Source organism: Zingiber officinale, chromosome 7B, assembly GCF_018446385.1.
Source record: "Zingiber officinale cultivar Zhangliang chromosome 7B, Zo_v1.1, whole genome shotgun sequence".
In the NCBI taxonomy this organism is placed as follows: domain Eukaryota; kingdom Viridiplantae; phylum Streptophyta; class Magnoliopsida; order Zingiberales; family Zingiberaceae; genus Zingiber; species Zingiber officinale.
Genome location: NC_055999.1, coordinates 100,776,891 through 100,795,422, shown reverse-complemented (window position 1 = coordinate 100,795,422; position 18,532 = coordinate 100,776,891). Strand labels below are relative to the sequence as shown.

The 18,532-nt window shown below is 37.8% G+C and overlaps 2 protein-coding genes across 2 annotated transcripts; one reads left to right on the top strand and one right to left on the bottom strand.

Moving 5' to 3' along the window:
- Nucleotides 1–5,347: 5,347 nt before the first annotated feature.
- LOC122003988 (protein ELF4-LIKE 3-like) lies at nucleotides 5,348–6,112 on the top strand. Its single transcript, XM_042558936.1, has one exon. It carries the CDS (start codon nucleotides 5,655–5,657, stop codon nucleotides 5,997–5,999), a length of 345 nt encoding a protein of 114 aa, XP_042414870.1. The 5' UTR covers nucleotides 5,348–5,654; the 3' UTR covers nucleotides 6,000–6,112.
- Nucleotides 6,113–10,015: 3,903 nt separating this feature from the next.
- Nucleotides 10,016–18,142, bottom strand: LOC122006528 (omega-amidase, chloroplastic-like). Its single transcript, XM_042562072.1, has 10 exons — nucleotides 17,857–18,142; nucleotides 17,650–17,766; nucleotides 15,519–15,743; nucleotides 15,071–15,164; nucleotides 13,802–13,876; nucleotides 11,471–11,549; nucleotides 11,185–11,200; nucleotides 10,696–10,776; nucleotides 10,391–10,473; nucleotides 10,016–10,260 (listed from the first exon to the last, which is right to left on the bottom strand). Exons 1-10 carry the CDS (start codon nucleotides 18,091–18,093, stop codon nucleotides 10,182–10,184), a joined length of 1,086 nt encoding a protein of 361 aa, XP_042418006.1. The 5' UTR covers nucleotides 18,094–18,142; the 3' UTR covers nucleotides 10,016–10,181.
- Nucleotides 18,143–18,532: the final 390 nt, after the last annotated feature.

The following is an 18,532-nucleotide window of genomic DNA, read 5'->3' as shown; positions in this document are numbered from 1 at the left end:
TATATTCACTGAGCTGTCTGTATTAAAAAAATTCGGTGAATGGTATAGTTGATGATTACCGCCCGGATGATTAAGGTGTTATTGTAAGGAATCTTTACTTCCTCTAAGTCTCGGTGACCGAAGCTTATCTCAAGTCCCTGAGCCTTCTCCTTGCTGCATCCAACAACATGTATCTCTAGCCGCGGGGCATGTGACTTTCTAGCTCAGTTGGAATCACCGCCGATCGGCCCACCAGCGATCATTCCAATTTCACCCCGAGCGGCATTGCTCCGGTTTTCTTCCTCTTGAGCCGAGGGTCTGTTCCGTTCAGCAGAAGCTCGGACCGGACTTGCGTTATTTCTTCTTTGAGGCTGACGATGGTGTTGTTCGTCCACCAGTCTGTCTTCATCTCGCTGCCCGGCTGATCGGTGCAAATGATGCCAATCGGGAGATGGTGACTGACGGTGGAATCATCGTGGAGTCTGTCTACTTGAAATTGGTGTCAGGTCATAGCAGTCGCATGTGTTGTATGTCGCCGACTAATGGAAGGAACAAAACAATGGCGTCCATGACTTGCCTTTTGCAGCTTTCGGGCGACCTACTGCTACATGTTGCACAACGTGTGTTCTTAGCCCTTGGTGTGGGTGTGCTACTCCCGATCGGGGGCCTTTCAGCAGTTGATGATTGGTGGTCGCCTATCATTTCGCGGGAGTTGTATGCTCAGTAAGTGCTTCCTTCCTCCGCACCGCCTAGGATTCCTCCACATCTATATATTTGGTGGCCCTCTTGAGTAGGTGGCCGAAGTTTTTTAGCGGTCTATGGATGAAGGAGCGAAAGAATTCCCCTTCGGTAAGCCCGTGGGCGAAGACATTTACCAATAACTCCAAGGAGATCGATGGAATATCCATGGTCATCTAGTCGAACTGCTTAATGTAGGCTCTCAGTGCCTCCTTGGGCTCCTACTTCAGCGCTAACAGATTGATACTTGTCTTCTGGTAGCGGCGACTGCTAGTAAAGTGGTTCAAGAACGCCACTCAGAAATCTTTAAAACTGTGGATTGATCCGATCGGCAGGCGTCTGAACCAACGTTGTCCTGATCCGAAAAGGGTTGTTAGGAAGACCCGACACTTGACTCAATCGCTGTACTGATGGAGCGTGACCGTGTTATCTGTTGGTTGCTACTCGGAAAACCTATAGGTTCCACTGTACAAAAATTTTGTACAAAGGTCTGAACCTTTTCCTAGCTACCATGTGTTCTTTTAAATTAAATTTTGGATCGCCTGCGGAACTTAACACGTTTGATCCAAAACTTAATCTATATGTTCTTTTAGGTTTTGACTTGGATCTCCTGCGGAACTTAACACGTTCGACCCAAGTCTCCTTAAGTTATTAATTCCATTAAATATTAATTTCCATAAAAGGTTCCCAGTACTGACGTGGCGAGGCACATGGCCTTCTTGGATATGGGAGCAACCACCACCGACTAGACAAAACCTTTAATAGAAAGCTAATATTTAATTTCCTAAAATAACTTTAGGTTAACCAAAGAGAACAATCAAATCACAAGGAAAAGAAAGAAACAAAAGAACACAACTTCGAAAAACATATTCGAAATTCTAGAACGTAAGCCTCTTGTATTTGGTATTATTTCCATAAATAACTAGCATGATGCGGAAATAGAAATTACTAGTTATACCTTGTAGAAAAACCTCTTGATCTTCTACCGTATTCCTCTTCTAACCTCGGACGTTGTGTGGGCAACGATCTACCGAGATGAGAAACCACCAACCACCTTCTTCTCCTCCAAGCAAGGTTCGGCCACAAAGGAAGAACTTTACCAAAGAAGAAAATCAAAATACTAACCAAGCTCCAAGAGATGCTAGCTTTCTCTCCTTCTTCTTCTTCTTCTCCAAGTAGTATCTGGCCACCACAAGAACTCCAAGAAAGATGAAGTATTCGGCCACCACAAGAGGAAGAGAGGGAGAGGGTAATGGCCGGCCACAACACCAAGGAAAAAGGGAGAGAAAACAATAGAGGTTGTTGTCTCTTGAAGGCACCCTCACCCCTTCTTTTATATTCCTTGGCCTAGGCAAATTAGGAAATTTATTTACAATAAAATTTCCTTAATTTCCTTGACATGATTTATTTGAGAAAAATAAAATAAAATTTCCCAAATAAACTCTAATGGCCGGCCACATCAAGAGGAAGCAAATTGGACAAGTTTCAATCAACAATTAAAACTTTCCTAATTTGTTTCCGGAAATTTTACAAAATAAAATTTCTCTTTAAAATCTCTTCATGGTTGATAAAAGGAAATTTCTATAATTTTAATTTTATCAACATGTGAATAATTTTAAAAGAAAAAATAAAACATCTCTCCAATCTACAAATAAGGAAAGAGATCTAATCTCTTTCTTTAATCTTTTGTAGATCTTTTACAAGAGAGATATTTTAATTTTAATTCTCTTTAAAAATATATCTTCCACATAATAATAAAAATTAAAATTAAATTTCTTTTTAATTTTATTTGGCCGGCCCTACTAGCTTGGGTTCAAGCTAGGGCCGACCACCCCCTAGCTTGTTCCCAAGCTAGCTTGGCCGGCCCCTATTGAGTGGGTATAGAAGGTGGGTATAGGTGGGTATAGAACTCTATAAATAAGAGGCTACGATAGGGACCGAGAGGAGGAATTGGTTTTGGTCTCCGATAAAATTAAGCATCCCGTGCCCCCAACACACAACTTAATTTTATCAATGATAATTCATTCCACTAGAGAACTATCATTGAACTACCGCACCAATCCCAAATTACATTTTGGGCTCCTTCTTATTATAAGTGTGTTAGTCTCCCTGTGTTTAAGATATCGAATGTCCACTAATTAAGTGAGTTACTGACAACTCATTTAATTAATATCTAAGTCCAAGAGTAGTACCACTCAACCTTATTATCATGTCGGACTAAGTTCACCTGCAGGGTTTAACATGACAATCTTTATGAGCTCCTCTTGAGGACATTCTCAACCTAGTATCTCTAGGACACAGTTTCCTTCTATAATCAACAACACACACTATAAGTGATACCATTTCCCAACTTATCGGGCTTATTGATTTATCGAACTAAATCTCACCCATTGATAAATTAAAGAAATAAATATCAAATATATGTGCTTGTTATTATATTAGGATTAAGAGCACACACTTCCATAATAACCGAGGTCTTTGTTTCTTTATAAAGTCAGTATAAAAGAAACGACCTCAAATGATCCTACTCAATACACTCTGAGTGTACTAGTGTAATTATACAGTCAAGATAAACTGATACCTAATTACACTACGACCTTCTAATGGTTTGTTCCTTTCCATTTTGATCGTGAGCTACTGTTTATAATTTATAAGGTACTGATAATATCATCTTCTGTATGTGACACCACATACTATATTATCTACAATATAAATTAATTGAACAACTACAACTAAATGTAGAAAATTTGACCAAATGTGATTCTTTATTCATAATGAATGTTTACAAAGCTTAGGCTTTCAGTATACACTCCAACATTATCGAACTTCGTCAAGTGATCGTCCTGATCGGTCATTCCATTGTATTCCCCAATTATCAGCAGGGTGTAATGTTAGGACAGGGGGTCATCTAGAATCCCTTGAGAGAATTGTCTGTTGATCTGCTCGGGTGAATCATCACTTCTTGGTGCTTTCCCTTTTTGTGCATCTCGAACGGGAGCATCATCCGATGAGGATCCTGATTCCTGTCCGCTTGACACTGTTCCTCTGATGGAGTATGGAATAGTGCTCGATGGAAGGAGTTCGGTGCATTGGGTGCATCGCCGTATGTGCCAATCGGCTTCTTATTTTGTCCCCGAACGAATACATGCTCCGCTCAGGCCCTATATCCAGCCTGATGGCCTGCTGTTAATGCTGCGGGCTCATGTACCTGATGCTCGGCCAGTGCCTGCTGTTGTTGTTGCTCCTCTATTTTTGTTGCTCGGACTTGTATTAGCATATCCAGCTGCTACTTTGTTAAAGCCATTGTGATGAGTCATCCAACGTCCTCCATTTTCACGTATCGGATGCAGGCTACGTTCCCACATATGATGTCAATATGATCTTGTCTAAAAATCGTGGAGATGGCTAACTTGGGATGTAGCTTCTGTGTTGATTGGATGTAGACCTCGCTCTGCTCTACAACATAAGAAACGTCAATGCCAAGTCAGGGAATAGGTCCTTGACATTGGCCATCTGGCGCTCAAGTTAGTTATCAGAAAGATGGAAGGAAATGAAGCAACAATAAGCACAAGCATGAATAGTAAATAATGCATATCTCTGCCAATGCATGAACCCCCCCCCCCCTTTATATAGTTTCCTGGTGGGCAATGTGAACACTCCCCAAGGCATGGGCACACTTTCCTAACCATCCCATGAAAAGACCTATCAAAAAAGTGTCGCTGACACTATATTATAACAAGGCATGCAAATCCTTGATGAGACGGTGGAAGCTTCCGTACGATCCGCCTGTTGAGCATGTCTTGTGTCAGCGACATTATCTTCTAGAAGGATATTAAGAGATACGTCAATGATCCCTCTGCTCCACCGAGCGAGGTAGTCACTCGGCTGTGGACCCCTCCACTCGGTTGGCCTCGGCTTGTACTCCTCCATCCGTACTAAGTGCCTAACGATCTGGCCGTAGCGTTCTGCTCGGAGAAGTCATCTGTCGATCGGATATTGCCTGCCTCGATCGACAATTGTAGTCAACATCCGTTCGATCATTATGGGTGAGCCCGTTGACTCTATGATATTGATCATCTTGATTTTGACTTTCATGTTGACAGCTAACCTTGCTTCTAACCTGAATTGAATGGGCCTTCTCTTTACCATCGCATCAATTGACATGATATCTTGCAATATATATTTTTATTTGTATAAATACTTATCCAACTCTTGAGAATCAAAAACATGGAGGTTTGGAAGAGAGAAGTCAACGATGAAGCTATTCAAACTTCTTGAGTCCATCACAAAAGTCAACTCCAACGGCCTGTGAACTCATCAATCAATTACTGGGCAACGTCAAGAGGAGATGTTGATTGATCACGGAATCAATCATCAGATCAATTTTTTAAACACAATACATAAATACATGTTTATATAATAATCAAAACTTATCAACCACAGTTTGAATTATTCTCTCCAATTTTTTTTTTTTAAAAAAAAAAAATCAAAGTTTTGACTTTTTGGAGTAGAACTTCGGACAGCATCAAACTCCTCATAATTGACAATTTAATTTCTTGGATTTATTTGGTAGGTGATCTCCTGATGAAGTAAATTTAAGTGGAATAACTCAAGAAAAGAGGAGCTCTTAAAAAAAAGGATATCAAATCCACGGCGAGGAGACCGCCAAATGCCCTGCAAGATGAAGCTTTGGTGTTCATGTGATTCCGTAGCTTCAATCCAAGACAGGCCAGACGATGTCACATCTGTAAGTTTCAATTAAATAGCAGCATTTATTGACGGAACAGCTTTTTGTGGAATCTGAAGATCGAGAGATAACTTAATCCATTCAAAGTCCTACAAGACCCACACTATTAAACAAGCCCCTAAAATCCCTGCTTTGTTCCTCCTCCTCCTTCGTCTTTCGTCGGTTCTTGGAGAAGGAATTGTGGCGGCGCATGGAGGGAGAGAGCTTCTCGGGGATCGGCAATGGCGGGCAATTGGAGAGCAATAAGGTGCTGCAAGGCCTCCAGAAGAGCTTCGTGCAGGCGCAGAGCATACTGGACCAGAACAGGTTGCTGATCAACGAGATCAACCAGAACCACGAGTCCGGGGCCGCCGGCAACCTGGGCCGCAACGTGGGGCTCATCCGGGAGCTCAACGACAACATCCGCCGCGTCGCCGACGTCTACGCTGACCTGTCCGCGTCGTTCGTGAAGTCGGCGGAGGCCTCGTCGGAGGGCGAGTCCTCCCGCGCCGCCGGCCGGCCAGGGCACAAGAGGAACAGGCCGTTGCAGGGCTGAGCTGAGCTGTGCTGCGGCTTGCCTCGCCACGAAACGTGTCCGTGTTTAATTTCACAAAAATTAATAAAAATACTGGTTTGAATGAGAAGAAAACTGCAGTTTATGGATCAAAATGAACTCTTTCTATCTGTTTTATGGAATCTCACGAAATGTGTTCATGTTCTTGAAGGATTTTTGTTTTCCTAACCAAATGAATTCTAGAACCATTATGAACTCAAGAAAATGGGAATTAGGGCTCACCAAATGGTAAATGGGAAATGGGAAATGGGAAATGGGAAAATGTGTCAGAAACCTAACTCTACATATAATAACTCAAATTTGTCATAACAGTATGTTTAAAACCAACATGTAAATCCATCCAATAAAGAAAAAAAAAAGTTCCAATAGTTGGTTCTATAGAAGCTTAAACAAAGGGCTATAAGCTTTCAATCTGGTGGTGTAAGAGGTCCATGTGGTTTTCTTAACCATAGCCATAGCCATAGGTATGAGGAATTAATTTTAGAGGGGAAGAACAATGGACAATGATGGTTTGGAATCCAATAAGGTAAGATGCTCAATTAGAAGAAAAGAAATGGCTAAGTTCAAAGGGAAGAAGACGTCCACAGAATTGATGCCTAAGAACAGTGTCCTCTTAATGCTTACCAAGTAAGTCACGCAAGGGGCCTTTCCCCTCACATTTGGTAGGAGATGCCGACTCTCGTACTTTGTTGATAATGTTGAATATGACAAGATCTAATTGATTTATAATTAAGAGCAATAAACGTAGGTGGAATAAGAATTTATATTTTCTATAACTATAATTGTGATTTATTATAGGAATGAGAATGATTTATTATAGAATTAGAATAACTATAAATATTACTATTAAAATTAATATTTGGTTAGTTGAATATTTTCTATCGGAATGAATTAAAATTTTTTATTTTATCCTTAGAGAAATATAAGAGGAAAAATTAAATGTAAGAGAAAGTTGAATGTGAGAAAAAAAAAAGAATGTCTGATGAGAGAAAATAAAGAGAGAGAAATTGTGATTGAAGATAATGAGGAGAGAGAATGAGAAAAGAAAAGGTATGATGAGAGAGAATAAAACGAGAGAAAGTATGATGAGAGAAAATGAAGAGAGAGAAAGTGTGGTGAGAGAATGAGAAGAGAGAGTGTAATGAGAGAAATTGAGAAAAGAGAAAGTATGATGAAAGAGAAAACATGATGAGAGAAAATGATGAGAGACAAAGTGTGATAATAGAAAATGAGGAGAAAGTGTGATGGAAGAAATTGAGAGAGAAAATGATGAGAGACAAAGTGTGATAAGAGAAAATGAGGAGAAAGTGTGATGAAAGAAATTGAGGAGAGAGAAAATATAATGAGAAATGATGAGAAGAGAGAAAGTGTGATGAGAAAGAATGAAAGGAGAAAAAGTTTGATGAGAGAAAATAAAAAGAGAGAGTATGTGATGAGAGAGAAAATGGTAGAGAAAGCGTGATGAGAGAGAATGAGAAGAGAAAAAATATGATAAGAGAAAATGAAGAGAGAGAAAATATGATAAGTGAGAACAAGGAAAAAGAAAGTGATATAAAAGAAAAATTGAATAAGTATATTAAGGATATTTTCATCCAAAATAATTTAGATAATATCTAAATTTTTAAATATGGTGAAATTCAAGGGAGAATATGAGTTTCATTAATATCCAAGTTGTTGAGTTTCATTCTAAAATTTTATTCTCATTCTCATCAACTAAACATAAGGTTTGAAAATAAATCTAATTTTCTATTTGTACCCAACGCCATCTTAATAATGCCGAAGCAAATAAACATAATAACGACGTCACAAATTAGAACACCACAACAACATAACATAATTAACCCAACAACAACTTGTCATTTAAAAAGGCAGTGCATATTTATCTCTTTAAAGAATCTAAACAACCGATCGATTAATTATAAAGATAGCTGCCGTCATCTTTTAATCAGACATATTATTCTCTAGAGAAGATAAAACTTGTGCTAATTAATTAATTAATTGATTTTTTAAAAATGTTAAATAATTAATTAAGGCTACAGCTTTCTATCATAATAATCCCTAAACACTGTTAGGAGTTTAATCACCAACGTAAATCTCTACTGTAACTCGTGTTTAAAAAGCATCATTAAACACCACTTAAGCGTGCTTAAGCGCGAAGCGAGGAAGAAAAGTCACTTAAAAATGTTTAAGCATGATTTTTTATTTATAATTTTCATTGATTTATAAATTTTTAAAGAATATAAGAAAAAAAATTTAGAGAAAATGAATAGACACAACGTCTCTAATTCTTGAGAGAAAAATCATAATCTGTCATAAATCTCCTATCCGTCTGCTATAGAGAAAAATTAAGGAGATCGAATTAGAATCAAACAAGGAATTAGATAATATCTAATTTTTTATGTTCTTTTATTATGAAAACTGAAAATTAATGAATATTGTAAACTTTGTGACTTTTGTCTTTCTAAACATGTGAAAAATTTATACATGAACTTTAAATTTATCATATTTAAATATTATTTGATCTATTTATTTGTTTAAAATAATTAAATTTTATTTAAAAATAAAAAATATTTTTTTACGTTTAAAATTATCCTAAGTTCGTTTAAGTTTATAAAACTTGAAACTTGGACTCGGCACTTGACAGAAACTATTATCTTATTTTTTTTAAAAAATAAAATAAAATAAAATTTAAAAGTATTTTCAGTGAAGATATTATTTTTTAGAAAAGAAAAAGCCATGTCAGCAAATGGAGGTGGGTGAGTAAGTGACAACACTCACCATGATAAAGTTAGCCAGTAGCGGAGCAAGCTCCGAGATCAGGGCCGTCGATCCAAGGCGCCGCCGTCGCCGGGATCCCGCCTCGCCGGTCTCCTCAACAGCTCAATTCCCTCTTCGTCAACGCCGTGGGGAAACAGACGAACCCGAATTCCCCGCATTCCGACGCAGATGACTCTTCCTGGTCCGCCGCGTTGCCGGCGCACTCCCGATCGTGCCTCCTGAGGACGACGGCGTCGAGGCGGGGAGCGGCGTCGGAAAACGAGCGCGCAAAGAGATCGGTGAGATTCCACCCGGTGAGCGTGATGATGGGCGAGGACCACCTGCCGCATAGACATAAAACGATGTGGACGGTGACCCCGTGGGTCATTCGAGATGGCATGGGACGGAAGTTGCTGCAATGAGGTCACCGGGTCGAAACTCAGTGGCAACGGGAAAATAAATCCCCTATCCCTGTATCTCACCCTGTCCGTCCCATATTAACTCGGGTGATGCGATTTACCTCCCTCACAATGACCGTGGGTCCGATCGGTGGGAGCCCCGGGGGCGAGGGTTTCGCCTTTTTGCTGCAATGCTGCAATAAAACGATGTGGACGGACCGTGGACGAATAGCTCGAGTGCTGCGATTTACCTCCCTTATAATGACCGTGGATCCGATCGGTGAGAGCCCGGGGGGCGAGAGTTTCACCTTTTTGCTGCAATGCTGCAATAAAACGATGTGGACGGACCGTGGACGAGCTTCCCGAAGGCGAAAGCGGGGGCGAGGTGGAAGGTGGAGGAGGAAGACGCGATGAGCGACTCGAGCTCCGATCTGTTCGAGCTGGAGAATCTGACAGTTGGAGGCGGCGTCGGCGTTTACAGGGACGAGTTGCCGAGGTAACGCATCATGGCACAAATCGTGCCATTTGTCGTGGCCAGCTTCAATAATAATTAATTAATAATTAAAAAAATTAGAGAATAATAAACATGAAGGAAAGAAATGGCAGGAAATTAGTAGTTTAAGTGTGTGTTTTCTAAATTTTTTGATGTGTCGAGGTGCTAAATGTCAAATACCGGTAAAGAATCTTATTATTTTAAATTATAAAAAATAGTGCACGAGATAAATACATCACACCATGTTGGTCGCAAATTCAAGGACTAGATCGCACAATCTTGATGTGATCTTAATGGATTATAATCTATGAAGTTGTCGATATCCTTTAGATAGTGAGGAATGGCAGAAATGAAGAAGGCATCAATGGGTGTCTTTTAAGCTGATAAGGCACTCGAAAAAATCCATATAGAGAATCGATACAAAAGATAGTCGAAATGCATGGTAGTTCATTCTCAACATGCAGGTGGAATTGTTGGGTTATTTGAACGAAGACCGCCAACTTAAAGTACTATCATCTACTGCGACTTCAGCCTCTGCACATCCACCAGTTGATACAGATCGCCGCGCCTTTGGCTCCCCATGGGAAGGTTAGACCTGCAAAATGGAGGTTTTCGAACAATTTTAGATCGAAAGGGTAGGTTCTATAAACTTTTTTTTGCAGATTCAAAATTTGGAGTTATTGTTAGCTTTTAAATAGAAAAACAAAAATGAAAGATGGGATTACCTTCTCAGCTCAATTAGAGAATAATCGATCTCTTCCACGATCGTTGTCTCCTCGTGCTCTGTAGTTGCTATCACTTCTCCAAACTGTTCGAATCAAATAATTTAAGAAACAAAGTAATGAACTAAAACACCTTTTCTATCGATTTGAGAAAGGCTGATAACACAGAAAACATTTTCAATAAGTGAATATACTGAAAGATTTGATGCATACTGATGTTGGGTGACTCGGGCTAAAAGAAAGATTGGGTCACCAATCCTCCTCCATTCTAAAACATACGTGCTATGTAGATTTTGCATAATACTTACAGGTCCAACTAGTGTGGAATGACCCCATGCAGTGTAGCCAGCGCCAGTGTCCCGAGCAGGAGAACAAGTTGCTACAAATAACTGGAGGATGGAAGCAAACAACCGATAAGAGTAAATGAAATATGGAATGGAAAACCATATGAGTAACAACAAATCAAAATGCTAAGCTTCACGTGATTATAGGTTCTTAGTGATATAAAAAAACTCTCTTCCCAATTGCCTAATTTATGCATTCAGAGATTTGGATGAGGGTTCCAGAGGTAGCAGAACATTTAATAGCAGTTCTGCTAGTTTGAGCGATCTCGAGTGTGCAATTCATTTCTAGGATACCCGCAAAAGTATTCCTTGGCTATTGAATATTATGAAATTTCAAGGAGAAACCAGCTTCAACTCTGTAACAATAAATTGCAGCTTTCTCTCACTCAGAAAATTCCTCCTCGAACGATGCAATGCCTTATTTGAGATTCATATCAGAAGAAAAGTTGGTACCTGATTATCAACAGCCCTGAGAAAAGAGGAGTATTCATCAGGTAAGAAAGATAAGAATAACGACATGTTATGACCAACATAAGACTATGGTTTGTATTGTAGATTTATATGCAAATCTCCATAGTGTAATAAGAATATGATGTATGTATACATATGTGCACGAGTGTGTATACCGGAGAATACTTACAATGCTGAATAGGTTAAATACCTCTGCTCGCTAGCAAACTAGAATCATTTAATGAATTATGGTCAAGATCACTGTAAGTAGCATATTTTCAATGATTACCTTGCCCTTTGAAGCAACTCCCAGTGCAAGGGACCAGTGGTCATGTTAAATGCCCCAGGGTAGCATATCAAATGAGCACCTGAGGGAAATCAAATTTGCCATCGCTGTAGGATCAGTGAGTTGATGATAATTGATCAATCATAAACAAACTACCAAATGAAAACAGCAGAAACACAGCTCAATAAAAGTAAAATTATAATGAATGAACATATTGTGAAGTAATACTGGCTTACGTTCTGTGATAGCTTAAGAAAATAAAAGAGGAAATCTTAATATTTAAAATTGTACTCCTAAACAAGAAAATTGATCTAATAGAAATCCATATTTGTTAGACTTGGCTCCAAACAAGTTTTGAGTATAACCTGGAATTTATCTACAACATAGCATGGCGCATACCATCTGAGAATGTCAGCAGTAGTTCCTAGAGCATTCTTTAGTTTCGGGAAAAACTATTTGCTAGACATGCTTTGTACATATTTCTTGGAACATGGTAGTGCAAGCCAAGATGCATCCACAGGATAGTTTTAGAAACTGAAAAGAAAGCCTCACCTAAGATTGTAGAAACTAGAAAGACATCCAAAGAGAACCTCATCTAGCTCATTCATTATTTTGTCTTCTGGAGTTGAATTGAATACCGTTTGGGCTATCTAATCCCTGTATTTTAGCTTCACCAAGGATGATTGATTCTAGCTTCATAATGAATTACTTGGAGAATGAGTCAATGGCCCTTGCATTTTTCAAATAGGTGCTGTTTGATTTAGGTAAATGGATAATCAACCTAGCGATGCTTGATTTAGGTAAATGGAAAATCAACCTGGATTCCAATAACAATGGCAATGAATCATCCTTAAGTAGGGTGAATGATCCCCGTTGAAAAGGATGGTGATTATAAATCACACTATATCACACTCTAGTGTTTCTTATAGTTTAAGACAAGTATCCCTTAAGTTTGTAAATCACAACTAATACTACAAACTACATTATGATTTACACACCAAACAAGTAAATGCAAGGTCACCCACTATTGAATTACCACGGCCATTCTATCGCATACACCAAAAACCAACACAGTGACACCATGAGGCCCCATTTGGTACAAGGATTTCCACAATCTCTCAAGAGTAAGAATTCATTTCCAGGTAGATTTTCTCCAAACTCAGGTTGATAATTACCTTTGGTATAGGAATTCATTTCCAATTATAAATTTACCCAAATTCAGATGATAATAATGTTTTCTTAGTAAGAGATCTGTGTTCCAAGAACCTGAGAAAGCTGGTGGCCTGTATTATCTACTGTTTAATGCAATGGTTGAAAGAACTGAAAAAAGTAGAATAGTGTTTGGCTGAATCCCTGTGGAATAACCAGCCTATAACAGATAGAATTTGGAAATTGAATGAGTTAAATTTGAAAGATGTAGTTAGATAATGTCCTAGCCGTAAATTTCAAAAATGCTTGAGAAAATAAGCATCAAACAAATGCAATTTGTGGACAAGATGCAAAGAATATATAACACATTATCCAATGAGGATTCATATGGAGTTTAAAAATGACTTAGAAAATCCACCGCTCCAAACTTGTAGCACACAGTGATTTAGCATCAGTTAGTTGATGAAACTGACAACGCTAAACATATAACTACAGATTCGTCATAGCTTAAGTGCACTATTACATGGATAAAAGAAATGATGGAGAGGAAGGGAAGTGACAAGAAGATGTTCATAAACGGAGCACCATATGTAATTTTGTGAGTTTTTCCCTCTCTCCTTATATCTTCTATCCAAGTATTTGAACCCTAAAAAGGAAGCATAATACAACCTATAACTGAAACAGTCAACATATTATTCAAGAAGTTGCACTAGATATAATCCTAAAAAGCCATCAGAGGTATGCTATTTGAAAGACAGATGCAAACAATGCAGTGTGACCAAAGTTGATAGGATAAAACATTCTCATCTTTTTTCTCAAATAGCCCTTTTCTACTTAAAGTTCAAAGCAACCATTTATGTCTAATAGGATATCAAGGAAAGCAGGAGTGTAATTATCTCCTATATGGACATCTAAATATGAGTTTCTGACTCAAAAGCTACCTATTTGCTAGTAAATATAACCTAGAATTTGTGGACTTTGATTATGAAAAAGACAGCCAAAAATATTTAAGCCATGGCCTAATGCATTTAAAATACATTTTCCAGGTGATTTGTAGCTTCCAAAATTTCAGACCAACATTAATGTGAAGATTCCCTGAAGGCAGTATGCAGAGTACGAAGGTTTTACAAAACAGAAATAAAGACAGTTAAATATGTGTAGATACTCCAACTGCATAAAGTATACCTCTTGCTGCATACAACATGGCTAGCTCCTGAAATCGAATGTCATAGCAAATACCAACACCAATTCGTCCAACATCTGCAATCAAAACAAGCAATAATGAAATATTATAGAGTTGGGATAAATTAACAATGACTAAAAGCAAAATTGTGGAATGAGCAAATAGAAACACATAACTAAATGTTAGTTGTTAATTATGAAAAAAATGTTAATGATGTTTTCATAACTAAATTTATAGACTATGTTTTCAATCAGTTCCATATGCGGATGAGAAGAAGATCCAGGCATATTTAAAAAGTTAATTTGTACCTACATATCTGCCGTTAGATTGTAAACCACACGAATCCTGTTAATCTAGATACGCCCTTTACACATTTACCATTTGTTAATGACTTTATCATAATATTTATTTATGCATTCACATATATTTGCTGGTCTCTCCTTTAGATCAACCTTTAACGAGTGCTTACATGTCCTCACCCCTATGGATTCTCCCACTGCTCAGCTTGGATGTTCCTTCAGGTTCTGCCATACTTGCCTCATCGTTTAGTTTTGTTCTTCGCCATTTCAAGGTTTCACAATTTATTGGGTCTTTTAGTGTTGTGAATTACACATGACCAAGCCGTGTAATCTGTTGTTACCATCTTTTTGTAGTCATTTTCATTATGAGTGTCACTATCATTTTAAGGCCTGGTTTTAGAAAGGAACTTAGCATAGATGTGTTGCATTCTCTTCAAAATAATCAAGTTCAGAACTCAAATTATAAATTTGACATTTGAGATTTCCCAACAGTCACATGAAAGGATCAAGCCTCATTTCTCATATTCGCGAAGAGGATTAGCATACACCACCACCACAATACCTAAATGACATACACCAATTAAATGCAGAAAAAAAATGCCTTCTTAATCATCAACAAGTTTATTATCATAGCCAGCCTTCATTTTAACTAGGCCATATATGAACGCAAGCAATAAAGTACATACATTATATCAACATTATCCACATAGGATATCTCAAGAATATCCATATGACTATTTTAAAACCAGCACCTATACCAGCATAAATGCAATTTGCTCTTACACTCCACGTGATAATTGAGAATAAAATGTCTCACGATTTGCAATCTAGTCAAAACTAAATTGACTTAATAGTGGATTCACTTGAATCTATGTTTGTTAAGCAAGATAAAGAATACAAGATAATAAATACGGTGATTTTGAATAATCATCAAAGAGTTAAATTCATAAATGGTGGCATTTAATGGCAAACCTGTGTCCACAATAGTAGGGTGCTCCCCTGCAGTGAGCGTCTTTGACTCCTTGAATGTGATCTTCCCCGGAATATCAATGTCAAACAGATGTATCTGTCTCATCAAAAGTTGACATGAGCTACTTATCAAATTAACATAAAAATGATTATTTCACAAAGATGACAAGAAATTTTAAAAGTGGAAGGAGAGAAGGAAATAATTTTAGCCATCTAAACCAGAGAATGAGGGAAATTATATAGTTTTCATAAAAAAGAAAGGAGATACAAGTGCAATAGACTTATACTAAACAGCCAGAAAAAAACTATAATCAAAGCGAGGTGAGTATCAAACTATAAAAAAAATTCTGTCACAATGCATTTTGAAATCACAGAGGGTCCTCGCGTTCATTCAAAAGTTCAGATTTACACTTTCTCATTAAGACAACTTTAAAACATAAGTTCCACGTACCTTCCTATGTTTACCCTTGAGCTTCCCATCGGTGCCCAATATGCAGCATGTATTGTACAAATGACCACCAGAGCGTTCTGGAATTGAACCGCCAACTATAGTAATTTGCAGACTGCGAGCAACATCAGAAAGCATTGTAAAAGATGGAGCTGCGTCACCACCAGCTTCAATATCTTCAGCATAAACTGGAAAACTATCATTTGAATATGGACTATTCCATATTTCCTGACAAGAATTGCAATAAATCATGAAAGAATTTAGAAGAAGATGTGTGATTTAGACAACAAAAACAAAATGAAAGATTCTTCTAAAATTAGAATTAAACTGAGACAAACACACATTAAAAGTTACTCTGTTATTTGATAATCACCTCAAAAGAAATAAACTGGATATCTCTAAATTGGTCGATTCCTACATATTCATTTGGCTGTGTTAATTTGCAGGAAGATACTCAAATTAATCGATGATTTTTCTAATCTGACTGAATCATCCTATATAAAAGGGCAACTCGATGCACGAAGCTTTTGCCATGCGAGGTCCCGGGCAAAAAATCCATTGTATGCAGTTTTACCTACTTTTCGCAAAGGCTATTTCTAGGATCCGAACCCATGACCTTTTGGTCACAAAGCAACAACTTTACCGTTACGCCAAGACTCCTCTTCTGAAATCATCCTATATGGAAGATGTTAAAAGTTAAAACTCCATCTTGTTATACAACCTTCTATCTGAGCTGTAAGTCTTGATGAGATTTTCCATATTTATTTGTAGGCTAGATCCTTGCCTACTAAAAGGACTTCCTACTCTTCAATGATGTTAGTGCAAGCAAAAGTAAGCTCAAAGAGATATAGCATGAACCAAGGATGCTTAGCGGTTATGTGAAGGGTATTGCTCAATTTATTTATGCAGTCATAAGTGGCTCTGCAACATGTTTCCCAACAGGAATCTATATATCTAAAATTAAATTACACCAGTTGCATTATTATATTTGCTTTTCTCAACTACACCACTATGCTGCAACTAATATTTATGAATAAAAATTTATATAGCTAAAAGCTACATCAAAATCATTTCTGGTTCCATCCAGTATGATAGATGTTTATCGACCACTATACAAAGGAACTTAGCTCTTATGTGAAATGTATCTCTAATTTATCTTCTGTAATCATAAATTGTAGATGGCTCTGCTACAATTTTCAGAACTGGAATATTAATATAGAACAGAAGCAGATTGTTATGAATAACTGTATTGAAGATTGCATTTATACTACATATCGATATACCAAGATAGAGGATTTAGATACTCATAGGAGTCAAACCAAAAAATTAACTCTTAGTTGTAAAACGTCTAAACTCTAACAAGAAGACACTACAGCTCATTGGTATAGGATATGCCATGGATCAGGAATTTGATTCCTAGCTTAAGCATTTTATTGTGCAATCGCATGCCAAAATGACACATTTGACAAAAAATCTACGTACATCCAAATGCACATCAAACAAAAAAAAAAACTCTAACTACATCCAATAGTAAGTTTAAAATTTCATTTTTTTTGCTAGTTTAGCATAATTCTTATATTATATTAATTGGTATTCAGGAGAGTCCCTAAATATATTATCATTTTTCACATATAGGCATAAACATTGATACTTCCTGGCAATTAGAACAAATCCTAGAAGGCAGCTAAAGATGTGTGATTGAGCCCTCTAGGCATCTTTGCAAGTCTAGTAATTATATTTATCTAATCTATTAAATAATCAGTTAGTTAAATATCTCGTCTTATTAACTCTAGGAGATTTATGTCTTCAAACTGGAGAATAAGACAATAAAACTATCCTTCCCAAGCTCTTTCTATTGATTTTTTTTTCTGTAAAAGAAATAAAATACTTTATCTTTAGCCCCATCAAGAGTTAAGGACATAATTCGTGCAGTTTGAGTGGAATCATATTTTGCGGTTAAACTCGTGCTGATAAATATATCCTCGGTTCTAGTGAAGAAATAAAGGAAAAGCTGCTATTGACAGTGTATAGGATCCTCGGCATAATGCAAAGTTCAACAACATTATTCCTGTCTCTGGTCAAAATAATAAGAAAAGTAATGATTCAGTAAAAATTCCACAATCAAGTGACCTACTGGCAACAGAACAAGCTGTGCCCCCTTGCTGGCAGCCTCCTCGATCGCTTTCCGAGCATGCGCAATGTTCCTATCCTTGTCCGGCGTCACAGACAACTGGCAGAGCGCGATCTTAAACTACAAGAAATGGCCAACGATAACAAAATCCCACGGATTGAGAGCCGGAATCAGACGACGGAAGAAAAATTCATTAAACAAAAATCTCACCTTGGAGACGGGCGGAAGCGCGAGCTGGAGTGCGGGCGGGACCCTAGCATCCTCGGCCTTGGAGGCGGAAGCCATGGCGGAGATCGTGGCAAGTTGGCGGCCACCAGAATTCGGCGTCCGTAACGGTACAATAGGACTCCGGCGACCGAGGAGGGGGAGGTGGCGGCGGTAAGCAAGATGGAAAAGATCGGCGGAGAGAAGAGCGGCCGAGGGACGGATTGCGATGAGCCCTCTCATATCTATTTTGGGGCGAGATATAGCGACGGCGAGGTAGGTAAGGTTACCGGTGCAAAATGGTAAGTTCTAAGGACAGAAAAACTCCATGAAACACTGTTTTTCTATTTCCACCCTCTTTTTTCGTATTTTTTTAAACACATTTTTAATTTTTAATTTTTTATCCAAGATCAAACATTTTGATGTAAAACAATCTCATTATCATTTTCTATTTGTTTAATAAAATTTAGAAATATAAAAAATTGATAAACTTTCAATTCAGGCAAGAACAAATATCCAAATTTGGGCAATACTTAAGTTAGATTCTTCCTATTTTAGGCGATCAAAATATCTATTGCTACATGAAGCTCGATTTTATTTTATTTTCCCCTAAATATTTTAAGATTTCCACAAGCTTTCTTTCATCTTCTTCCTTTTCGATATTCTAAAAGCCTTCTAGACA